Source organism: Sinohyriopsis cumingii, chromosome 19 (genome assembly GCF_028554795.1).
Source record: "Sinohyriopsis cumingii isolate HCF-2022 chromosome 19, ASM2855479v2, whole genome shotgun sequence".
NCBI classification, from domain to species: Eukaryota; Metazoa; Mollusca; class Bivalvia; order Unionida; family Unionidae; genus Sinohyriopsis; species Sinohyriopsis cumingii.
In genome coordinates this window covers 26016970-26044606 of record NC_142979.1, presented here as the reverse complement: position 1 = coordinate 26044606, position 27637 = coordinate 26016970, and the positions used below count along the sequence as shown (strand labels likewise).

General features: G+C 34.1%; 1 protein-coding gene across 1 annotated transcript in view; it reads left to right on the top strand.

The window, feature by feature from the left end:
* The window catches only part of LOC149775318 (TRPL translocation defect protein 14-like), a 113377-nt gene that overhangs the window by 22058 nt on the left and 63682 nt on the right, over window positions 1–27637 (top strand). The window contains exons 2-3 of the mRNA XM_089944276.1: window positions 2942–3009; window positions 12488–12525. Coding sequence (XP_089800402.1) covers window positions 2942–3009; window positions 12488–12525 — 106 coding nt within the window. The remainder of the gene's footprint in view (window positions 1–2941; window positions 3010–12487; window positions 12526–27637) is intronic.

Here is a 27637-nt window from a genome sequence, read left to right as displayed (position 1 = left end):
AACTGCTATGATGGCTATCGTGAGGCTCTTGTTATTGCTACTTATCTTGATATTTTGATTCTATAGCTGCTTATGCTGATTGGGTATTTGTAGTCACATGGTCCTAGATAAATATGGTTCCTATCAGACCTCCAATTTGATGGCCACCTTGAAAATCTTGTTATACCTTCTTATCCCCAGTGTAGATAGTTGTAGTGATGTGGGGTTTTCACTTAAATATTTCTTATGATATCTAGTTGGTCCTAAATGAAAATGGTGCCAATTTGACCTCCATTATGGCTGCCATGATAGCCATCTTCTATGATATCTTGTTATTTCTAGATGAAAACTGCCAATCAGACTGGTGGCTGTCTTGAAACATTATTAGTCCTCTTTAAAGTTATGCTCATATTGACATGTGGTTTTCACAACAACACGTAACTAACTGTAGATGGTTCTTAATGAAAATAATGCCAAGTGACCTACCCAAAATTCAACACATATTGACATGTGGTTTTCACAACAACACGTAACTAACTGTAGATGGTTCTTAATGAAAATAATGCCAAGTGACCTACCCAAAATTCAACACATATTGACATGTGGTTTTCACAACAACACGTAACTAACTGTAGATGGTTCTTAATGAAAATAATGCCAAGTGATCTACCCAAAATTCAACACATATTGACATGTGGTTTTCACAACAACACATAACTAACTGTAGATGGTTCTTAATGAAAATAATGCCAACGCGACCTCCCCAAAATTCAACACATATTGACATGTGGTTTTCACAACAACACATAACTAACAGTAGATAGTTCTTAACGAAAATAATGCCAATGCGACCTCCCCAAAATTCAACACATATTGACATGTGGTTTTCACAACAACACGTAACTAACTGTAGATGGTTCTTAATGAAAATAATCCTAATGTGACCTCCCCAAAATTCAACACATTTTTTAACAACCACTTCTCCAGAACAGATGACATTACCAACATTTTCACCCAAAAGATGCATGTGGTTGAATCTTGACATAGAGACAAGTTTAGTGATCTTCTGTCCATCACATAAGGGTTCAAGGTCAGATGTTATGACATAACATTGTACTGCACTTTCTATTAAATTGTGCACATGTTAACTCAAACATAAGAAAATACACTTGTTACCAAATTTGGTATGTTTGAATTTATCAAGAAAATGTCAGGCCTAGTTTTAGTGCTTGGCATTTAAAAAGAAGAAATGGATTTTAAAGCTGTACCGATTAATCGGCCATACTCATAATTGGGCCGATTATTGGAACAATCGGTATAATCTGTATCAGCAGAAATAATCGGTGCTGATGTAATCAAATTTCCAAAATATAAATTTAATCATAACATTCATCTTGACATGGTTTGAATTTTAAATCAGAATTAAATAGAGGAAATTAAGGAATAAACATTTGATTTGGGGGTTAATTGAAAGACATTATATTCTTAAAAGTAAATACTTTTTAACACGCTTGCTGTAAACTACCGCTGATTGTCTGCACACAACAAATTATCAATACCATGTATGCACTTATCCCAATCACAGCAGCCAACCAGCCAAATGAGGCCTCGTTTGGCTGTTGAACTTCCAGCATACACATTACAGGGATGGTCCTGGCTTTTGAAAAGTTGTCGCCAAAAAAAATCTCCAATCTCAATATTTTGTTGCCAATTTTCAAAAAAATGTTGCCAGAATAAGTATTGAATATTTTTCCAAGACTATTAATGTAATAGGCAATGAAAATTGAAAAAGATGGGATAGTTATTACTTTAGTGACAAGCAATACAGCCATAATATTACAAAATAAATCATTAAATGACTGTTTTGCAAATTCCATGGTCTTTGCATTGCACATCACCATTAGTGCATATGTATGACTGTTGTCACCTGAAATAAATGCATTATCAAATGTAAAATATCTGCTTTCCTACATTTTCTCTTCTTTTTAATAGAAACATCAGGTATTAAGCAAATCTATATTATGTATATTATTTTCCAAATAATAGTTTTGTAAGAAACTTTATTTAGATAACGACATTTTAATACTAAAACCCTATGATCATACTTTGCAATGTAAGATAAGTGACATATAATGTGACCGTCGATTTCACGCATTCAGGAATTAAATGCCCCCCCCCCTTATGGCTAGCTTCACAAAGTACATTTCCGTCAACCACAAGTTCAGAAATTTATTTTTGCCTTGCTTTACATGCTTTGCTTGAAATGAATTGCTTCCTAAATCCCAAGAATGATCACTGAATGCTGTAGATTTTTTCTCGACAAGCAAATTATGATCTCCATTCCCACCAATGAAACTTGCACGAGTCAACTTGACCTGGCATTACTGTACCGTATATATAAGCATTGATTACCATCATTAAATTAAAAGAAGGAATTAGGAAATGTATCACAGAGCACATGTGCCCCCCAAAAAACTAATTCGGAATAAATATGTTATTTCGTAAAGAGTTTTATTTGCATATATGAGTTAGCAATAAGAAATAAGGTGGGATATAAAATATGGGAAATAGTTATCACATGTATGAGATAGCTTGAGACCACATTTGAACTGTTAACATAAATCCGCACCCATTTTAGGCATTGTTAGTTATAACAAAAATAGGGATTGGTTTACTTGTCAATCAAATGCTAGTGCTTTCACTAACTGTAGAACAGGCGGTTTCTTAAAATAATTGGTATCGGCAATTTTAATAATCGGCTATACACGGTATCAGTATAATCGGCAAAAGTGACATTGGTACAGCTTTAATGGATTTATCTGGGAGTCATTGAATTTCATTTTAGCCAGTAGAGTATCAGCCCCTTTGAGAGACCATTGTTTACAAATTTTGATTTGGACTTAAGTTTTTAGAGTCCTACACAGAGCTTTATTTACAACTGTGCTTGTTTTCATTATTTCAGGACCATGTGGAGGAAAAACAACAGGGCAAGCTCGTCTCTCCACCTTCTTTGAGAATCTGGGATGGAAGGTACAGTACTTTACCATTGTCTGTATTCGTTAAGATGTTATGTCCATGGTTATTTTATGGAGCATCTGCTGCTAGGGGTTCACTGACATCAGAGTTTTGAAAACCCTGTCATCATAGTTTATCAGTTAATAAAATATGCAAAATAAGTGACAGTGATTTTAAGGCATATTCATTTCTGTGGATAAAAACTTGTAATCTGTGTTGCAATGTTCAGTTCAACTGGTCAGACTAGAAGAATATATGGGATGACCTGTTGTGCGTCATTTGTCCATCTTCCACCTGTTGGCACAACTTAATGCTACTCCACCTAAAACTACTTGGAAAATTGTTGTTACCTGAGATCTCTTCTTGTCCATAAAATTCTTCATGTTCAGGGCAAGGGGACCTCATTTTGGAATCTCTCTCTTCTCTCTCTCTCTCTCTCTCTCTCTCTCTCTCTCTCTCTCTCTCTCTCTCTCTCTCTATATATATATGTGTGTGTGTGTGTGTGGTGTATGTATGTAAAGTGGAGCCTCGTTAATCTGGACACATTCGTTCCCAGCAAATATGTCCGGATTAACGAGTTTTCCAGATAATTGAATCATGCACATTTTTTATTTTACGATATCATCACACCGTATATATGTACATGTATATGCTAGCTTTAAATGTAATGTACTGTATATTAAATAATGGTTGAAATAAATTAATGAATACATCTATTAATTTGTGTTTATTTCACACATTATTATAACATGTGCTTGTACGTACATATACAGTAAATATAAGTTTAGACAATTAACACATCGAACACATCACACTATGTTCATGTACATGTATGTACTGTACATACATTTATTATGTCAATTTCCTGAAGAAGTCTGTAACCTTTGTTTGCCTGGATTCTTTGAAGCCCTATACTGTCCACAGCTTAAAAATGTCAACTGTATTTGCACAGCAAACAATAAACTGTGATTGTAACATACAATTGGTAAACAACAAAGAGGCTTAATAACACTTTTAATTTATTTACCATATGTTATGTCAAAAAGCATGGACGATTTGATCCCATTGTGTTTATTTAATTATTAATACCACCATCGGCGACTAGCTAAAACAGACATTGTTTATACAATCGCTGGTTACAATATGGTCACGCTACTTAGTTACTGATAGTGGCCATAGATTCTCAAGGGCTTCACTACTGTGTTTTATGTATTGTTCTTCCGATTGTATTTTCACATACGATTTTTCGAATTTTCTTATTTTTGGACAGATTAGTTCCGGATTATCGAGACAAGTTTTAATGTAATTTTACACTTTGGTCCCCGATTTTGATTCCCAGATCCGGAACGCGGATTTCTTCATTAACGAAGCAAATTAACGTTTAGGAATTCCATTCCCATTGAATTATGTCCGGATAGCGAGGTTTCCGGATAAACGGAGTCCCGATTAACGAGGTTCCACTGTATATTGACACACACAGATGAACCTCGTTAATCTGGACTCCATTTATCCAGAAACCTCTCTCTGTCCAGACATAGTTCAGCAGGAACAGAATTCTTAAACATTAATTTGCTTCATTAATCCAGAAATTTGCATTCCTGATCCAGAATTTTAAATCAGGGACCAAAATATAAAATTATTTTAAAACTTGCCTTGATAATCTGGAAATAATCTGTCAGAGAATGAGAAAATTTGAAAACACAGTCCATCTCATATCATAACTTCACCTGTGAAGATTTGAAAGTGTCATTTTATCAATAATAAAATAAACACACTGGGATCAAATCGTCCAAACTTTTGATACAGCAATTGGTTAATAAATTGAGTGTCATTAAGTCTCATTGTTATTTACAAATTGTATCTAACAATCACATTTTGTTGATGGCTGCACATATAAAGTTGATTGATTTAAGTTTTGACAGTATAGGGCTTCTTTTCAGAATAAAACGCGACTTCAGTTGTCGTCTTATTAGCAGCTGTAACAATTGTAAAATACGACTTGTAAACATTATTGCATTTTAATAGTTTGCCATAACACATTTAAATGCAACATATCAGTTTGTATTCCTTGACCTTTTTATGTAATTATGGTGACACTGTCAGGTAAATGTAGACCACCATAAAATGAAAGATTTTGGACACTATCAAGAAACATTGCTGATCGCTGTGACAAAGGAACCAGGCAAACAATGGTCACATATATCTTCAGGAAACAGACATAATATGTACATAGTGTGATGTATTTAATGTGTTAATTATTTCAACTTGTATGTATTTACATGCATATGCTAGACTTGAATTTTAGGGAGGAGTGACTTCTCTTTTGGACAGAGTAGGGAAAAGTGTTAGCTGAAGGGGTAGAAGTGGGAACAACGCAAGACACTTTATATATGTATATGTGATTGTGAACAACTAGAAAAGGCATAGAACTAAATTTTGAAGCGGACACACTCACAGGGATGTGGGGAGTTCATTCACTCGGTCAATACACAGTTGCCCCAGGCATATCTTAACTACGTTCAAAGGGCAAATATGTGATATAAATAAAATTTATTTATATTATGTACACTGTATTAATAATATACCACTCATAAAAAAATTTCATTAAAAGGAAAACTGCAAGCCTCGTTTCCTTTTAATGAAAAATGTATACTTCTCGTATATCATTGATACAACATCTGTGATATATATATATATATATATATATATATATATATATATATATATATATATATATATATATATATATATACTCCTGTTTTCTTTCTTTTTTAGAATTATGTCCTTTATTTCTCGGTATCCATTTTACATTGTTTTTAAGTAAAACTTTATTTGTAAGTTGCAAAATCAGTATTATGTTATTTTTAATTTTAAACATGTTTTGTATGTGCATAAAAATTGTTATATTTATATTCATGCCCATTGTATTCATACTTGAAAGTTTATTTTGATGGAGATACATACATTGTATTTTGGCCATATGACTTTAAAAGAGCACATTGTAATTAATTGTAACTAATAGGACTGATGAGATAATAATCTTGTAAATAATGCTTAAGAAACTACCACTGAATTTTTTTTTACTTTCTGAAAGTTCTGTATAAAATGGCAGTCAAAAACATTTTGAAATGACTTTGCAACAACCACCTGTAACATGTATACTGAGCAAAGGCCCAGTTGACTTTATATCATACTGTTCATCCTAATTGCATTGTTGCCAATTAAACATTACACAAACTATTCATAGACAACTCACTCCATCTTCGCTAGCTAAGGTTCCGATAACTCTGTCTATCTTGGTGCTTTGTCCTATCGACATCTATTAGATTTCATGTGTTGCCTCCCTTAGTATGTAATGCCAACTAACCAATAGCATTGTGCATTTGTACATCGGCCAAAAATGGTGATGGTAATTGGCCTAAAAAGGATACTTTGTAAGTTTAACGTCAAAAGTATGACTATGTACCAGAGGGAAGACAGTTTATGTCTGTTCAAGTGAAAAATATTTGTGCAAACATGGACTAGCACTGGAAAAGTGATTATTTATCAGTCCATTCAGTTTGTGTACTCTAATTGTCTTGATCATGTATGAAGAGTGTTCAAATTTAAACGACTTAATTTTGATTGGATGTGGTGGCTTGCTGCCACATCCAGTGAAATTCACAGACCCAAAGCACAGAAATATCTGCTCTATATGCTAAGGTGTACATAGAGTTATCGGAACCTTGGCTAGTGAAGACGAACACACTCAAGCATTAATGTCGATATATGACCGAATTAGACCCTTCTTTCCAGCCAAATCATTTCAGAAAATTGTAATTAGAAAGTGTTCCACACCAATTATATTCTTAAAACACAAATGGCTATTTACATATTGGATATTTTCATCAACAAATGGTAGGCCTAGCTTGTGGAAATCGTAGTGATAACTTGCTCTGGAAAGGGTTAGTGGTCGCCTGTAAATGTGCAAGAGTTTGTTTGTCTGCACAATTGGTATCAACACCGCATTCAATACATTTCACCTTGAGCTATAACACTACACTGTCAGAACTTCTTGGCTGCAGGAAGGGGGCATCTCAAAAGTCATAAACTACTGTAACTCATTGTACACATTATCTAAAGAAATCACAGATTGAAGTCATTTTTGCTTTCCTAACAGAAAAGGAGAAGTGTACATTGTTTTAGGCAACTTAGTCACCCACTTTGTCTGGTAGCACAACTCCTGAGTACATGTACGGCTAGCAAATACATGTACACGTATACGATATGATGCCATCATAAAATTAAATTGTACATATTTCAGTAGTTGGGAACTCTTATTTATCTGGACATATTAACTGGGAATGAAGGTGTCTGGATTAATTAGGTTCCACTGTATATACTAATATTCTGTCCACCTCTCCAATTTTTCTACACTATAGTTTTGACTAAATGATTTTCAGATATATCTCTCCACTCCACAAAGTTTCCCTTATTTCTCATCTCCCATCCTCACTTATTTCACATCTCCCATCCTCCCTCGTGTTTACACATCTCCCATCCTCTTATATCACATCTCCCATCCTTTCTCTTGTTTCACATCTCCCATCCTCTTATTTAACATCTCCCATCCTTTCTTTTGTTTTACATCAACCATTCTCTCTCTTACTTCATCCTCTCTCTTACTTCACATCTCCCGTCCTCTCTCTTGTATACACATATCCCATCCTTTTTCTTTTTTCACACCTCCCACCCTCTCTCTTGTTTACACATCTCCCATCCTTTCTCTTGTTTCATATCTCCCATACTTTCTCTTGTTTTATATCTCCCATCCTTTCTCTTATTTCTCATATCCCATCCTGTCTTATTTCACATCTCCCATCCTCTCTCTTGTTTACACATCTCCCATCCTTTCTCTTGTTTCACATCGCCCATCCTTTCTCTTATTTCACATCCCCCATCCTCTCTCTTGTTTACCCATCTCCCATCCTTTCTCTTGTTTCACATTTGTCATCCTCTCTCTCTCTCTTCTCCCTCAGTCTTTCTATATACACTATCTCTCTTCTCCCTCAGTCTTTCTATATACACTATATCACACACCAATACCCACTTCTTTTAAAAACATAATACTAAATGAAAGATGGTCCCTACAGACCACGAACTGTGTAAATTATGCTGACCTGGATTTTAAAATATGACCCAGTTAATCAGATTTGCCCTTGATTTCATGACTCCCACAACCTTTTCTTAGTTTGTACTGCCTTTTAGTGACTTCAAATACTGCGAATGCCAACATAGATTTGGATGGATATGCACTGAAGAAAAAGTAGGAAACATATTTTGTCATTTTTTTCCTGACATAAAGGCTTGCACAAGGGTCAGGATTTGGAGGACATAGGAACAAAAATTAATATGAAACCTGCAATCCCAAACTCAATATGCAACACTGCCTAAAAATACTGAAGATGGTTTCAACACTCACCAGACGATGTACTAAACCACAGGCTGTACCATTAGAAAGAAGATCAACAATTGAAATTTGTCTCATTGTGCATGTAACTGCACTATTCCAGTTAAGTTTTTTGCAATTTATTGAATGCAGCCCAGTTAACATTAGATTCATCCATTGATAACAGGATTAGATTATTAAATACAATTTTTTTCTCCATACCTCTCGTAGAACTTGGCCCAAAATCAATAGCTTCTGCATACTTAGAAAATCTGATGTGTAGTACATTCTTTATACATGATTACTCTCCTTGGGTCAAAGTAAAATATCCAATTCTTTTTTCTGTTATTTTCTATTCCAAAACCTTCAGAAAGCATTACAAATGATTCATCTTTAATGTTGTTTTCCTATAGACCAATTAAGTATGGTACAATTCCAAAACATGTGATCTACGTAGATTTCTCATCATAACTCGTACTCCAGGCAAAGTTTGAGTCTCATTGTTATTGTTGGTTTGGGTTTGATGGCATTTCTCAGTGCTGGATAGGCTATACATGGCAGCCAGTATAACTGGTGGAGAAAGAACCCAGGAAAACCCTGGTAAAAACCACTGACCCACAGGAACCTGCTGGCAGCTTTCTCACATACCCACATTGGCTGTGCCCATGACTTGAACCCACGTGGACAGAGGTGAGATAACAGTGATTAACTGGGACATGCACATTAGACTGTTCGGTCACACAAGGCTCCAATAGGGTCTGGAAATATCTGCATCCATTTTTCTGAATGTGACCAGTCTACTCTCTCTTTATATTGCTTCCCTTGCAAATGATAAGTCAGAGCAGTCTTACCCATTGTTGTTAACTCAGTGGATTTGTTACACGATTTTCAAAAATGTTGCATCTGAATTACTTTCATCCTTTCTAATCGATGACTTTTTGCAACCTCAGACAGTCACTGGTCCTGAAATTTACATCTAGGTATCTGAAAATGAATGAACTCCTTAAACCATTGCCTCCTGAAAATTCTTTAAATATTAGCCTTAAAAATTGGGTTAGCAAACACATTTTTGGGATAATAATAATAATAATAATAATAATAATGACCTTATTTAAAGAGGGTAACACAATTAGCTAAAAACTAATCTACCTTGAGGCCCTCATACAAAGGAATTTATTTATTTAAGCTGCATCTCTGAAGCCACTGGATATATTGGGTTTGGAAGAAGGAAATAGAGTGGGCATTTCTAATCTCAACTGGAATACTATTCCAGAGCAGAGTTCCAGAGTATTGGAAACTTTTTTTTTAATAACTCCTTACTTAATAATTACTTCTGAATATATCCTAATACATCCATTTCCAAGAGATTTTATTGTTATTGGATGCTTCAGTATATAAAAGTCACTTTCAGTCGGTTATATCGGCCACTCAAATGCAGAAGGGTAAAACATTTAATTTTTGCATCTTTGGTTGATTTTTTTGTGTTCTGGCCCCATTTTTACTCCAAAACTGAAACATGTACTAGTTTATCAAAGGTTCATCTTTGTGCGCTTCAATCTGGTCTGAAAGCCTGAACAGTCTAAAATCCCAACACAAACTCCAGTTCAGAAATTTTCGGCTTAAAAAATCAGGTCATAAAAAGGGTGGTATTTTGCAGTATATTTTAACACTGGTAAAAAGCCTGCATTATTTTATTCTATTATGCAACTACATCTTTCCCCTTGTCTGTAATACCTCATGGTTTGGTGTATCAAAGATAATGTTAATGTTACAGAGCTTGAAAGTAGTGTTTGTTTCATGACATGTAAATGTGCCATGCTGGTTAATCAGGTTATTGGTTTTTCACAAATTCTTAGAAATTATCAAGGAATGGCTGTTTTTTTTTTAATTTCTTTGCAGTGCTAGTGCACAAATTATAAAATTAAGCCAGAAATCTTCAAATTTAGTGATGTCATCAAAAGTTACCCATTAACTTGCCAGAAATTTGGGTAGCAAATACATTTTGGAGGTTGCATCTTAATGTATCCAAGCACTTATGTTTCTGGGAGTTTTTCATGTAGCCATATGCCTGTTTTGTGATGGAATGTGTTGCTCTTACTGAATCGCACTGGATATCAAACCTCCATTTAAAATTGTAATTTGAAGACATTCCAGGTGGTGAAGAAAATACTGAAAAGTTGTCAAAACTTGAAGATTCTTCTTGAGATTTGGAGATGATCAGCTGAATTAAAATACATCCCATGTAATTTTCATAGTTTGCAGAATTCCCCTCATCCATCTCTGCCAACCCTTACTCATAGCTTGCATTCATAAGAGGCAATGACTTTATGCTTCACTGTAAGAGATTGTTTGCCTGAATCCTCGAAATCAAAGAGTGAAACTATCAAATTATGGATTGTTTTGATATACGTTTCATTTAAAAAACCTTTACAGAGAACTAGAAAGTTTTAATCTTTAGTTAATCTGTACCAATGAAAAAGAAGCGCCACCAACATTTGTCAAACAACCCAAAACTCCTCAAGTAGATTTGGTAAAGAAATCTATTACATAAAGAAAGAGTTGTTTTAAATTTTGAAAAACAGTCCTTCAGAAATATATACCTGCAGCATCTACTTTCTCTGTAATCCAATTCTGAACTGTATATTTCATCCCATCATTTTCAATTACACCCAGAGTGTAAGCAATTGCCCCAACAGTTAATAGATTTCTACGTATTTTTCAACATTTGAAATTAAAATTTTCTGCAAAGAAGATGATTTGGGATAGGAGTTGTGGCCAAGGTTATTATTTTACAAAAATGTTAATAGCATGATTCTATTGTGAACTGCCAAAATAACAAGCTTTATACATTTTCATTAACTTTAAATGTCAAATGGGGAACTGGGTAAGATATCTATGTTATTTTTCTCTTTAACACATTAACCTGTAGCGACGACTTTACGGGGCAGGAGGTAGTAGCCTACTACCGAGCTCTGTAGCGTTATGGTCATGCATGATACACTAAAGTGGGTGGTATTGTAGAAAGGTAGACAGATGTAGCTCTACCATGATACCAAATAATCTGGAATATCTAGTTGCACTACAAAATACAGACCAAAAAACCTCATTCTTTGGACCCGACTTTTTTTTAATGCAAAATTCGCCCATGGTCGGAATCCCATTTTGTATTCGGATTTTAGACCTTTTGGTCTCCGATCTAAGGCAAACTGGTATGAACTGCAAACAGACAGATGAACCTTTGCAAAAAGTAGGATAAGATGGGCATTTGGAATAAAGAGTGGTCTCCAGACAAAAATAATGGCTCCGTTTAGCACAAAAAAAGCACAAAAAAGGTCCAATTTTTACCCTTCTGCTCATGCGCGAGTCAAATAGCCAATGAAAAATGATGTTTCTAACACAACTAGGCAGTATGTTATTGAAAGATGACCGGGAATTTGGTGTTTTCGAGTCTATTCAGAAATAGCTTTCAAAATGTGTTTCCTACTCAATTTTCAGGCAAAAGGGGCAAAAAGCTCCAGGGGTTAATGTGTTAAAACTTGCCAAGATAAATGTAACAGGCATGCTGGTTTGTTTGTGATGCTAGACCGTCTTCATACCTTCTGCACAAGAACATGTACAATATGAAGCTGTATATGGGATAACCAGACTATTTGACCAGTCTGAATTTTGGCACTTGGATTAACTATAAAAACATGGCAAGCTTTGAAATGATCAGTGCACCAGTTTTATCACAGCTTACTGAATAGTTCCATGACCTCCAAAAATTTCAGTAAGAACTCAATAAATTGAACTCGTAATCAATTTAGAATCAATAACATAATTATTCTGTAATCAAGTGTAGGCTGAAAATTTCGTGATTTCTCCCAATTTTGATAAAAATGTGCAACGTAAAGATTTTTCAAGGTTAGGAAAAACTTATTCCTTCTCCTGACATTTTCCCATTTCCAGATAGGATGGGAACCCAGTATATACAAATACAGTTATCTAAAGTCCATAGTGAAATAGTACTGTATATTCAAGGTTCTAGTATGTTATACTAATGGTATATAACCTTTTTGTTTCCAGGTATACAGGTCTCCAGAGACAGCTCTTGTGCTAATGAGGTATTAACTGATTGTGTGCACTATTAATAGACCCATCAGTATCCTCCAATTGCTCATTTGCTTTTATATTTTTCAAACTAAAAGGTTTAGTTTTCATGTTCATAAAGATTGGATGAAAAATGCAGAAGTTATAAACACACATATTTTATATGGTAATTCTGTCTGTTGGCCAAACTTGTTTGGGAAATCAATTCTCTTTTCCAGCCACCAAATTATCTAACAGTTCACACCTCTGGCAGATTAGGTTGATCAGCAATGCTCATTTTGACAGATGTGACCTTGCGCCTAGGGATATTTTTTTTTCTTCTTCATATTGCCCTTGTTTACCAGGCTTTGCTTTCTTACTCAGCCAGCATATGTCTTACTTTGAATTACAAACAAGGTCTGAAGGGGGAAAAAAATCTTTGTTACCAGTTTTCTGGACAACCCTGTCTTGTGCATGCAGATTCTTTACCTTTTTTACACCACAAGGAAGGGACTTTAAAAAGCATACTGATTTCAGACTTTCAGTTTGGTCCAATATTCAACCTCTAAATTTCCAGTGTGCTCTGATAATGACATCTGAATTGCAGAAAGTGGACAATTTTTTTAAAAAAATTGTATGTCCTTACGTTGTTTACAGACACCAAAATTTGCTAAAATATTTTTTAAGGTTTTGTAAGTTTTGTATATATTTTACTACTTCATGACTCTTAACGTGGCATTCTGGTTAATGAGGTTATTGAGTTTTCACAAATTTCTTTAAAATTGCCAAGGAATGGCTATTGTTTACAATTTCTATGCAGTGGTAATGCACAAATGATCAAATAAACAAGAAATGTATAGATTTATTGACGCTATAAAGAGTTGCCGAATACCGTAATTTTTGGGGGGCCAAAATAACCAAAAATTTGATAGAAAGCATCTTGGCATAATGATCATTGAAATTTGTTGCCCATCTACCATCAAATATAGTTGCCATTACTAAAAATAGAAAAACATTTTAAACAATTTTCAAAAACTACTCAGCTAAATTTGATAGAAACCATCCTAGCATGATGGTGTTTTAGATTTGTTCAAACGGTGATGATCCATTTTGAAAAGATGGCTGACTACTTTCAAATACACATTTTGGATTATAATGAATGATCCATAATCGAAATGGGGGAAACAAATTTAAAATAACCATATAACAAGTAAGGCTTTGAGCTGACCTTGGTTTGTAAAATAGCATTGAATATAAAATCCTCTGATAGAAGAGGTTTTGACTTGTGAAGAAATATCTGTGGGAATTTACTAATGTTACACTGTGGCCTTTTCTGGATGACTAAATTTCACTGACACACACCAATAAAAGTTTCTTTTTATCAGACGTCTGTTACATATACATAAGCACCAATGTATCTATGTCAGAATTTCATTACATATTGATTCAGATTATGTGCAAGAAAATTATCATTCTATAAGGAGAACATTTTCTTGTAAAACAATATTTGCAGGAAATTGCAAATTTTGAAGTAAGTTTAATGCGTTTTGCATGGTTCATACTTGAAAAATTCTTGATTGTGAGCAATTTGCATGGAATTTTGAGGTTGATTTTGTACTTGAAAATTCTTTGAAATTGTTGAAAAACTCTGAAATTTTCCAAAGCACTTTGAACTTATTTTAATTAATACATTAAATTGAATAAAATATATTACTTTTTAAATTCATTGTTTTATGTTGTATATGCATGTTTTGGAAAATAATGAATACATAAAATAAAAACAATTGGGTATCAGATGACACATGATATGGTTAGTTACCTAATGATGCTCAATTCTATATTTGTATATACATGTGTTGCGATAAATGAAATAATATATGAATGTGGTACAGTTTTTGTTGAAGAAAAAATACTACTTGAAAACTTTTAGAAGTCCATTAAAACTTTAAAAGGTTTTTTTGTTTTGAAAAACAAATATCCAGGGCTCTACTAACCCTGTCTTTTATCAAATTGAGTTTGAGAGTTCCTTGTACATCCATTGCCATATTCAAGTACCTGGGACATGTGTTGTTTTTTATGTTATCACAAGTATTGTGTTTTATTTTAGGGCATTCACATTGCTTACAAATTATTTTAAATATATATTCTGTATGCTTTAGTTTTTAATTTAAAAAAATTGAATATGTAATAACCATAAACATGTTCCTCCTACACAACCAGATTTTGAAAGACTACCAGATTTGATACACTACCAGATTTTGATAAACTACCAGATTTTGAAAGGCTACCAGATTTTGATACACTCCCAGATTTTGAAAGACTATTAGATTTTCATACACTACCAGATTTTGAAAGACTCCCAGATTTTGATACGCTACCAAATTTTGACAGATAACAGATTTTGAAAGACTACCAGATTTTGAAAGACTACCAACTTTTGATACAATACCAGATTTTGAAACTAGTAAGAGCAAAGAAACCCTTAATCTGTAAAAAACAAAAGAGAACTTAAGTAGTTGATCCAAGGTGATCATACGGTGGGATACAAACCTGCAACCTTCTGTCATGTCTCAGATACCATAACCACTGAGCCAGTATAGCTCCATCATGTGCTGATCTCAATGGCTTATTTTTTGACTTGACTCTGCAAGCAGGGGCATGTTAAGGGGTGGGAGCGATAAGAACGGACTGAGGGATCCATATTGACCGCAGATAAGACTGACCCATCATGTAACGCAGGGTGAGTTTATATACATGAATGGTGAGGCATGAACAGTTTCTAAGATTATTTGTTGAAGCCAAGTACATTGGCAGGGAGATATCCAGGGGACAATGCTGAATGCATAAATGACTTGTCTTTTATACCAATCACCTGATCTTGTTCTCATATATATTTTTGTTGAGGAAGATAAATAAATGCTACCCAAAATTAATAGTGTAGCATCTGTGTGCTCCACTTTTTTTCTTTCCTCTATACAGTTTCAGTATGATTGTGAATAAGCATTCACTAGCTGACATACCTACCCAGTTGAATAAAATCAGATCCACTTGGGCCTCTTGTATATTGATAAGTACTGAAATGTAATGTACTGGACTACACAAACTGGAATCAGTTCATTGGTTCTCTTAGATATTTAGCTTTACTCTTCCAGCCACTACTGTAATAACTACTGCTTTAGACTCGTGCAATCAGGATTCTACATCATATCCATTTTCATGTTATTATTCAGCAGCAGACTCAGGGACCAGTCTGAGGTATGTTTATGCGGAGTTACATTTGTGCTTATTTTCAAGGGCACTGGATGATATAAAGGTTTAATTTGCTTCTGTTTGCTGGTTTTAAATGGCATATTTAACACATTCTTAGTTACGATATATTGCCGTGGAAATTGGAGCGAATTTAGTTACCTGTAGACTCTGAGGCAGCAGCTTTGAGGTAGTCTGGGAAACTATCGAACTTACAATCCTTGAATTATGAGTTCGATGCTCTTCTAACTGAGCTGTCATTACTTCCAAGTGATGGTAATAGATTAAACATGGCCGATTCTTTCACATAACATTTGGCTTTGTGGTTCTTCATTGCGTTTACATTTTCTTGTGCACTGAATTAAAACTGAAAAATTTAGGCAAGTAATTTCAGTTTTCCGTTTTATTATTAGGAATAATGTAATTACTTGGCTAGATATAACTTATTGATGTTTGATGTTTTGTGTAAAAATCTATTGCAGTCTAATACATGTATGAGCGCTTCCAAAATATAAATCTGGCACAACTTGTAGAAATGAAGTTTCTGATAAAGATTGATCGGAAATCCTTATCTCTTCCTATGTGCACCTATTGCAAGAAGAAAGGGCACATTATTTCTGATTGGTAGTAATTGGACAGTAAGCATCAGAATCACGAGACTTAACGTATTACAAATGCTATTGTGTGTAAGAGGTCAAAGTCATGGTCTGGTATTGAATGAAATATATTTGTTGGGACAAACAAACCCCAGTCTGATTCTGTTTTGAATACTTATTAGCTCTTCATGTGAAAGGGTTCTATATCAGTTGTTGGTGATTCTGCCAATCCTATCCCTATTAAGATTTTTAGGGAGACAGGAGCTTCTCAGTCTTTTATTATCAGGTGCTTTGCCTTTTTTGATAAGTCTTATAATGAGAGTGTTTTTATTCAGAGAGTCAAGTGTGGCTTTGTATTTATACCCAGCTTGTGCAGATACTATAGATCTTTTGAAGAAAGCCCTTTAGAATGATGTTGATCAGGAAACATTTCTTGAGCTGATATATGTATTGATCAGGCTTTTGATGAGGTCATTTTTGCTCCTTGTTTGGATCAATCAGAAGGTTTTGATTACAGTGATCCTCTGTTAACTAATCATTCTCTTTATTTTGATCAGGTTGACAAATGGTGAAAGCACAATTGTCATAGAACAGGAAAACTATCCTGAAATGTGTTTGTTTCAGAGGGCTGTTAGTGAAACTGAAGCCACAGAAGTACCTGTTTGTTATTTTGTTAAAAATGGGGTCCTTACAAGAAAATGAAGACCACCTGAGGTACTTGCTGCTGACAATTGGGCAGTGAGCTATCAAATTGTAGTTCCAAGGTCATAGAGACAGGAAATTCTTAGTTTAGCCCCTGAAACTCCTTTAGCTGGTCATATAGGGAACAGTCAGACTTATCACAAGATCTTGAATCATTTCTATTGAAAAAATTAAAAGGGAATTTTATAAATACTGCACAACTTGTCACACTTGTCAAATGGTAGGAAAACCCAATCAGTAGATACCTAATACTCATCCGCAACCTATTTGTGCACTTGATGAACCATTTAGTAGAGTAATGGTAGGCTGTGTTGGTACCTTACCTAGGACCAAGTGAAAAATGAAATTAAGGTATGACAAAAATGCAGAGGAAAGGAGGAATTTTCAGCCTGGTGTTCGAGTTCTGGCTTTCTTGCCCATACCCCAGGATCCTCTTCAGACCAAATACTATGGTCCTTACACAGCTAAAAAGGAAGTAAGTGATTTAAATTATTCATCAATACTCCAGGGAGGCAGAAACAAAAATAACTTTGCCATATAAATATGTTAAAGGAGTATGTTGATTGAGATAGTCATGTTAAATTTGCTGTCAATTTATCTGTACCTGTCCCACACAGTGAGGATTTAAGTGATGGAATGAAATCAGACAGTAGTGATTTGGTGTAACCAATCTTAAGAATTCAGAATTTATGAATAATCTGGACCAGAAACTTTCATGTCTGCTGCAACAAGGAAAGAATGAACTAAAACAGCTAATATGAGCACTTGTTTCCAGGTGTTCCTACATAAACAATGATCTTGAAATTGTATATTCTACACCTGTGAAACAGTATCTGAACAGGATGAACCATCTCAAACTGGGAATGTTTTGAAAAAAAGAAATGCACTATTTGCCGGAGAATGATTTCATAAAAGCAAGTAAAAGCGACTGGAGTTCACCATGAATACTTGTACCAAAACCAGATAACACTTTCTGCATTTGCTCAAACTATAGAAAAATGAATAGAGTCACCAAAATTGATTCATTTCCATTGCCAAGAATTGATAACTGCATTGACAAAATTGGAAATGCAAAATATATCACCAAATTTGACCTTCTGAAAGGATTCTGGCAAATACTACTGATGGAAAGGGCAAAGGAAATTTCAGCATTCATGACTACAGAGGGATATTATCAAGATAAAGTTGTGCCATTTGGGATGAAAGATTAGCTTTGCACTTTTTAACATTTAATGAACGTGAGTACATGTGGTCTTGATAATTGTGATGCTTACATCGATGATGTCATTATCTACAATGACACCTGAAGCAATTTGGAAATTCTTTGGCAGACTCACTGATACAAATTTGACAATTATTTTATCAAAAATGAGTTTTTTGGTGCTTGTATTACTTTTCTGTGACATATCGTGGGACATGGACAAGTTAACCTATTGATGCCTCTCAGTAAGAAGAAAATGATAAAATATTTGGGTATGGCCAGATACTATCAGAAATTTTGTTAAAATTTTTCCATAAATGCTGAACCCCTGACAAGTGTCATTGGTTGGAATATGTCGAGAGGCTTTGGATTATTTAAAGGCCATACTTAAGGGTGCACCAGTTCTTTCAGCTCCAGGTTTCATTCAATCATTTAGAAGCATCTGTTGATGCAAATGATATTGGGTTTGGTGCAGTATTGATTCAAGAAGACAAAAATGGTGTAGATCATCCAGTGTGCTATTTTTCTGCAAAATTAAAAAAGCACTAGAGAAATTATTCCACTATCGAGAAGGAACGTTTTGCTTTGATATTGGCTTTGCCACTCTTGTAAGTGTATATTAGCTCAGCTCCTTCACCAATTATTGTATTCAATGATCACAACCCTCATACTTCCATTGGCAAGATGAAAAACAAAAATCAGATTATGAATGTGGAGTTTGATGTTATATGAATACAATATTGACATCAGCCACATCAAGGGAAAAGACAATCTAATAGCAAATGCACTTTCATATTGATATAAATATTATATTGTGTCATGTATACTTTGTGTTATTCATAATATTTCATCTTGTGTAAATTTTTATCACATATCATTTGACTAATTTATGCAATAAAGCTTTCTTTTTCTTCATGATGGGAGGTGTTATGTATATTTAATTTGCATTTTCTTTTGTTAGGGAATTTTTATTTATTTTATGCTATGGATAAATGTCTTTTGCTCTTGGCTTTGTCAAATGACTCCAAACTCAAGTTCATTTCTATCTAACCTGAATCATATTTTGGTTTTGAAAATAACATGTTTATCTCAGTCTGAATCCAGAACATTGGAAATTCCCAATGAAATGCCATTTATATCTGTTGTTTACCATAGTTTATATTATAATTTTAGTAACAGACCTTCTAATTATATTTTATTTTGTAAACATATGGAACCTTCCATAACGAAATTTTTCATTAGGTAATACTATTTGTTAGAAAATGATAATTATTAATTTAGGTCAGGTAGAGGACTGTATAATCTTGTTTTTCTAGAAAGTATTCATGTGCTGTAAGATCAGAATCAGTTGTTTTTATGGGGTTCATAAAATTACACTCAAACTTCGCAGCCCTGTCTAATAAACATTTATTTTGATTTGCCATCCTGAAAAGTGAAAACTCCCATCTTCAGTTTGTGGAGTTTGTGTTGTCACTGCGGATCATGTGCAATTTGTAGAAACTCAGGTGGACATGTCAACAGAAAACGAGGACCGACCACTATTCGGGAGGCTCAGAAAATCAGGGTTGCGTTGTCCATAGAGCTGCCACAAAAATATAAGATCTGCTTTGTCTTGGGCCACTTTTTGCAGCACTGCTTCACACTGACTGAAAGGGACCACTCCAGTGGCCTAGTGGTTAGAGCATCTGCTCGGAAGCAGGAGGTTGTGGGTTCGAACCCCGGTTAAGTCATACCAAAGAATCACTAAAATGGTACTGAGAGCTACCTTGCTTGGCACTCAGCGTTAAGAGGTTAGTGTTAGGACTGGTTGGCCTGGTGTCAGGATAATTTGACTTGGTGGGACATCATGCTATGTGTCTGCAGCATGATGCCCCAGTACTAGACATCACTATAAACTGCCGCACTTCAGACATCATAGCGATAAGACTGAAAAATGGTTAAAAGCTAAGTTAAAAATCCTAATCACACACACATCACACTGACTGAAGGGTGGAAAGCAATAATGATGACTTTAAATCCATTTTTATAGAAAAAAGCATCAACTGCTATAACTTTTGGGTAAGGTCTGTAGACAATCTATCTGCAGCACGATTTAGTGTTCCCGGCAAATGAAAGCACTGAACCAGATGCTCCTAATTGCACACAACAGCCAGATATTGTGTGATAAATCATGCAAATAAGAAATATGGGCCTCCCATTCTGTTTGGATGAAAACTGCTACAGAGTTATCCATGTAGATGTTTGTATGAAAACTGCAATGGAGTTGTCCATGTAGATGTTTGTATGAAAACTGCTATGGAGTTGTCCATGTAGATGTTGGTATGAAAACTGCTATGGAGTTGTCCATGTAGATGTTTGGATGAAAACTGCTATGGAGTTGTCCATGTAGATGTTTGTATGAAAACTGCTATAGAGTTGTCCATGTGGATGTTTGGATGAAAACTGCTGTGGAGTTGTCCATGTAGATGTGCACATGAGTGTTCTTCACCTCCAAATAGATTGTTATGTCAAACAGCAGGCTTTCCATTCCAATGGGTTAATATGAGTAAGTTTTCATCTTGATCCCAATGACCACCTGTTTGAGCTTTGGTTGTATGATTTATTCCCCTCCAACCAAAAAGAGAGCTGTCACTGGTGAAAGACAACCTGTCTGTTCTCTGCCAAAAATGACATTAATTTGTCTCTCTTCAGTTAAAATAATTTGGTTTGATACATATGTTTACACAGGTCACTGTTCGAACTCTATTTTCATAACATTGCTCAGTGTTCAGAATGCAAGCATCTGAAGTAATATTCTGCCAACCTTCAAACCATGATGAAATTTTCCCAGCAACAAAATTGTCAGGTGTATTATTCATACAAGAAACATCATATATGTACTTGCATGATGTTGCAGATTGATAGCCTGGGAAGATCTACAAATTTAAAACAATGTAAATTTGAACACGATAATACTTGCCATTTGTGACAGGCTTGACAAATATAACTTAACATCTTGAAAAAAAAAGTTAACTTTTTTTGTGTTACTCCTTGATTTCTCTGCTGCCGAGCAAAATCCTGCAGATTTCTCAACTGTATGATCTTTACATAGTCAACATTTTGGGTCTCCAGCCACTGTTTAAAAGTGTGAAACCATTAAATTCATGTTGGTAATGATTAACCCTTGTGATTTTTTTTCATTTTACTTCTACCACAGTCAAATCTATATCTATCAATCGTTCATTCGTTCATTTGTTCAATTGACAATGTTTCTTGAAAAGAGTGTCAATCTTCTGTATTAAAAAAAACAAACATCTGATTTGGATCAAACAATAAAACTAGAATGTATCCAATTCAACACACAAATTAGTGATGTACACAACATGTGAAGTGGTACACGTGTTAAGCGAATGGAAACCATGTGGAATAATGATTTTGATGATCTCAATATACTGTCTTTTATCCTGAAATAAATGTTGCTATATGAGGAAAAAATAAAGTACACTGTTATGAAGAGAAATTTATTCACAGTTAATCTCAGCACGATTATAAATTGAGTATTCAACACTAAAACCTGCCACCTCCCCCTTTTGCCTTTACATGGATCCCTTTATTGGTTTTTTTTTTTTATATATAGGTCCCTCAATAACTCCTGCTTCACTTATTGTGCGGTCCATGTTTTTGGACCCCGATGTGCGCGAGTTATTGAGGGAGAGGTGTATATATATATATTTAGTACAAATAATAATATCATATAGGTTAGAGAATTTTTAATTCGTACTCTATGGAGATTCAAACCCAGGTCCATGGGTAAACGGCACCCATTGCCTTGCATGCACACACAAGTCCATATTCCCTCATGATTAAGCCATGGACCTGGGTTCAAATCTCTGTAGAGTACAAATTAAAAATTCTCTAACCTGTATGATAGTATTATTCGTATTAAACATCATTTCTGCCTACTGTTATCAAGCATTCTTCTTTAGAATCCAGGGAAACCACTTCCATTCTGTTTGGTGTATATTTTTAATTTTTTATGTGTGTGTGTGTTTGTCGTAATCAATCCTCCGTTAAGTTGTTGCTCTTTTTATGATGTATGCTGAAATATAAAATTTATTTCTTATACTAAGACGTATTTACTGAAATGAATACAATTGCTAGTGTTCTACATGTTACATTCTTTCTGTTAGTGTATGAATTACCCTGTCTCAATAGTGAATCGAGAGGACATGCCAAAAATATGACACATGTTGAGCAAAGATGATGCTGTTACTGGATTGAAAAGTCTTTGAAAAAAGCATCCATTAAAGCGATTTGCCGCCACAAGGCATATCCATAGACACCGCCATACATTAAACAAACATTAAACAAACTCATCTCTTATAATTGAATTAGCCTTGCTTTATTTTCAGAAAATATGTTGATTATATCATCACATGATATGGATCGCAAGAACGCTGGTCGAAAACTGAATTATTTAAAAGAGTTTTTAAAAGGTGCTTGTCAACATTGGCAGAAAGGGCATTTGTCTCTTTATCTTAATATGTCTTAAATGATGCAGATGTCGTAGCTTGTAGGTATCGTTAGAATCCAATTTATAAAGGGTATTTTTCTGTATTAGTACTGCCACTGTTCATATCAAAAGCGTCATTTTTTTAAAACTCAACTAAAAATTTGCCTCCTCTTCTCAACTTTGCCGCCTTAGGTATCAGGTTGATATGGATCATGGCTGATTGGGACCATGCATATTGGAGCAAATTATGGACTGATTCATCCCAAATTACAGACTGATTAAAAGAAGAAATAAAAGTAATGAAACAAACATACCTGATTTAATTTGGAAGTTATTAATATTTTCGCAAGCACAGTAAGAAAATATAAAAGGTAGTATTTCATTGTCTTCAATTTACATCAGATAGCATGTTTCGAACTGAAATCAGAAGGAAGGATATAAGCTGTCGTATTTACATTTATTTTTACCAAATAACTTTCAAGTGTCTCAATAAAGAAAATATAAAATTAACTTGTCATATATCAGGGTATTATCAACACTATCAAACAGTAATGAATATTTATTGATTATTGAGTTATCTTGTAAATCGTGCTTTCATTGCATTATATTTACAAAACAAACTGCATAAAGAGTTATTGATGAGTAAAACAATAGTATAATGTATCAAAGAGTTATCAACAAGTAAAATGATAGTATAACCTATCAAAGAGTTGTCCGAATAAGTACAAACGAACATCCGATTTTTATTGGTCCTGTCCTTCTGCACAAAGACGCTTCTTACAGAACTTACAAGAGCTTTCTGGAGCATATTGCTACAGAGCTAGATAGAGATGTTGAGTCTGTAGAAGTTTGAGTGCCTGAAATGATGGAATTTTTAAGTAATGCTGAGAAGGGCATGACCAAGCCAATAGAGCCAAGGGGGCTATATGTTATCTTTGCACTAAACATCTGAAGGATAATGTCACGCAACAGCATCCAACATTTGTACAATACTTTACAAACAACTTAAAACCAAAACTACAGAAACCTAGCCGCAAAAATACTGAACGCGTGAATTTGACTAATGACAATGCAGAGTCCATCAATAACATTCTAAAGCTCGACGTTGACCGGAAACTACAGCATGTGCAAGACCTAATACATAAACTTTTCAATGTGACACAGCTCCATTTCATGGATTATAGAAGTGCTGTTCATGACTACGGGAATTACCAATTAAAAAATAATAAAAGATATACAATATATCAATTTAAATTATACAATTTTATATAGTGCATTAGCATTAAGTCCATTAGGATACAGAGTATCTAACTTACGAATCCAAAAAGTTTCTTTTATGAGTCTATTTATGTCACCTTGCACAATATCTATGGTGACATGAATAGACTCATAAAAGAAACTTATTGAATTCATAAGTTAGATACTCTTTATCCTAATGGACTTAATGCTAATGCACTATATAAAATTGTATAATTTAAATTGATATATTGTATATCCTTTATAACAATATAATTATATGTATGACTGTTTGTCTCTATTTTATTTTATTATTTTACTAATTCAAGTTTCATTAGAGACTCGTGTATCTTTTAGATCCTGTCGTATATAATTGTTATGATGATGCCATTCATTTTTGACGTTATGTAATGACGTAATTGTTGTTTTAAAATAAAAGACGTCATCCGTTACTTTCAAAACATTTCGTGCCTGAAGAAGCATAAATTAAATGCGAAACTAGTTGCACAGAATTTTTGGCATTTGTGTTGTTTTTTATCACAATTAAAAAATAAGAACACTTACTGCATACATGACAGCATCTGGTGGTGCATATCCGAAAAGCAAAAGACAGATTTTCACAAAATTCCTCAAGGACATTAAATGTATGCAGAAATCAAGATGGAAAATACACCGTAATTAATAAGGCTTGAGGAACTGTATGAAAACATGGTCAGTAAAGAGAGCCTATCAGTGAGAAAGCCAGTAAACGCTAAACACTTGTAAACAAATGAAGAATTAATTTGTTTATGACATATGCTAATAATCGACAGAAAAAATGAAAGGATGAATAATTCTGATATATAACAAAAAGATGAAGAATATGTTGCAGTTCTAGTACGACAAGGATTATCACTTGTTTTAACAAATCAATACAACTCTGTTGACAAAATATACTAGCTATAGTTTACGAGTAAGGTGTAAGGAACATAAAGGTATTTAATGACTCGTGTCATTCATACCTCATTAAGGACCTAAGTGATCAAATGCTAGCATTAATCCAAGAAACGGAATGCCAACTGCAGTGGAAACAATTTTAATATGTAAAAATGTAATGCTCTTTTATTTGTATAGGTAGTCAATATATTAAGCACCACAGACAAATGATTTAAACAAATTTATATGCTTATTACACATGTGAAGTTTTAATGAGGTTTTGCAAAATGGATTTTTTAAAATTGTTGCAACTTTAATTTGTATCAGGTTAATAAAGATTGTGATTGTCGCGTAAATACAGCAATATGTCTAATTCCGTGTTGAAGCATTTGAAACATTTTTGTATTCTTTCTATTATGTACTACTAATCATAAAATATATATTGTGTTTTGGAAAGTTAAATATTATTAACAGTTTATATGTATTTGTAAAATGTATTGATTTATTGTAAAGAAGATTTTACTACAAACTTCATGCTCAGTAATAATTTATTTAGAAATCAAATACCTTTGAAGCTACAGAACATAATATATTGGTATTTAAAGTCAAACATTTAATACTTCACAATTACTAACAATTTTGGTGTCAGTCTGAAATATTGAAGTTAGTAAGATTTTTTTGCTAATCGTTAACTTATTGAATATTTAATTACTTACATATGTTCTAAAAATAAAGAAATTATAAAACTGTATGACGTTGGTAAGCTTGAAGGAATAAAATCATTATATGTGTATATATACTTTTATATCTAAAATGTATGAATATACAAGCATCATCTATGCTACTTGGTAAGTTCAACTTGGAAATAAATAAATAAATATTTAAGAGTGGAAGACTGACAGAATAAAAAAAGATAATCATTATATTAACCTGTATCGCAAATGTGATGCTACCATTTCCCGCATCTATTACAAGACAAAGCAAGTTGGTGAGGCCTGACATGCTTATTGCATTTTACACAAGGATAAAACACCATCGTCACAGTTAACACAGTTTGGTTCGTATTATTCCAAAATATATCTGATTTAAATGTCACAATATAAAATGTATTTGCTATAAATTAATCCAAAATTTACACACAAGTATACCAAACACTTTTTATAAAGCTTTGGATAAAAATTGGCTTGTAATGAAAATTTTTGGCTCTTTCATAAAAATGTACAGCATTTGGTATATTTAATGTTCATACCTTTTACTTTTCATTGAAATTTGCTCGCATTGATTGACCTTATAAAAGTGACTTTAATTATTATTAACTGTTGGCATCATTTTTTGACTTTTTAGCAGTTTGTTGTGATTCTTAAATTGCAGACATAATGAATAGTGATTAGTTGGAATGACCATTAGCAGTGTGCTAATTATTGTTTTAAAACAAAATTATACAAATTTACAGTGTGTGGTTAATTTGATTTCTTTTTATTCAAATTAGCATAATAAAAGTGACTTTTACTTATAATTAACTGTTGACATATTTTTTTGGTGATTTAGCAATGTCTTGGTATCTTCTTAAATTGTAGACATCAATGAATAATTGTGTGATTAATGGAAATTTCCATTAGCAGTGTGCTAGCTATTGTTTTAAATATGCATGAATTGGGGTCAAATTGTCTCATTGATGGAGTTGAAATGTCTTTGGGACAAAATGTCTTGGGAATTTTCTTGGGGTTGAAACGCTTTGCTCCCCCAGTGGTGTTGCCACTTGTTGATAAATGTTAATAAGTATTCAGACACGTTACTGTACCCGACCACTCTTATCAGAATGGGAGTTATTTCCCTTGGCAACTCTTGACCTCACTACTTTTCCTGTTTCACAATTGCTGAATATTCACTTTTTGTTTGTTTGTTTTTATTGTTGTCGAAATTTAATGTAGGTATTTAATAAAGTTTTAATGTGTTCTTGGAGAGTCTTGGTGTGTCTTGTGGTGTTTAGTGAGACCCCTACGAGACCAGGGTGTGCTGTTCCTGCAGCTGATGTGCTAGGCATTTGCATTTTACTAGTGACATTGGTCATGATATCTTCCATTTTTGTCAAGCATGCATGCATTTTGGACACAGCATCAGCATTTATCATGGGTAGCCATATTGTTGCTCTGGGCAGAAATCACATGACTTTCAGTGCCTGTAGAACCAGACAATGACATCATGTCTTGTTGTAATGGCTGACTTAATGTCACTTGTGCAGACAACATGTGCCTCACAATTCCTTGCATCGATGGAGGCAGTTGCTGATAGCAAAGGCTTGTTTCGCCATCACAACTGTAGCAGAAACATGCTTACATCATCTGTTACACTTTCCTTGCATTTCCGCCAGTTTTTGAGGATTCACTCATTAAGCCTGACCACTCTGGGATCTGTCTTGGGCAGTTTACCCTCTCCATTGTTCCAATGGAAAGTCACAAAATTCGGGGAAATACCAGCAACACTTTGCCTCTGCAAAGGTGCAATCCAATTTGCTGAAGTTACTGCTTCAGAAATGCCCAAAAAACAAAAACAGCAACACTTTTGTGCAGAAATCGTAAATTATGCTGTTTGACATTTTTTCTTGTACGATGTTGCTCTCAACTAGATATCTTCCATTGCAACCTAGTCCTGATCAAACACATGACCAATGTCATCTCATAGGATCACGAGGCACTCATGGGGGAAGTGAAATGTGCCTTTAGTCTTGTATATTCTAATGTACCAGTGGCCTGAAGTTT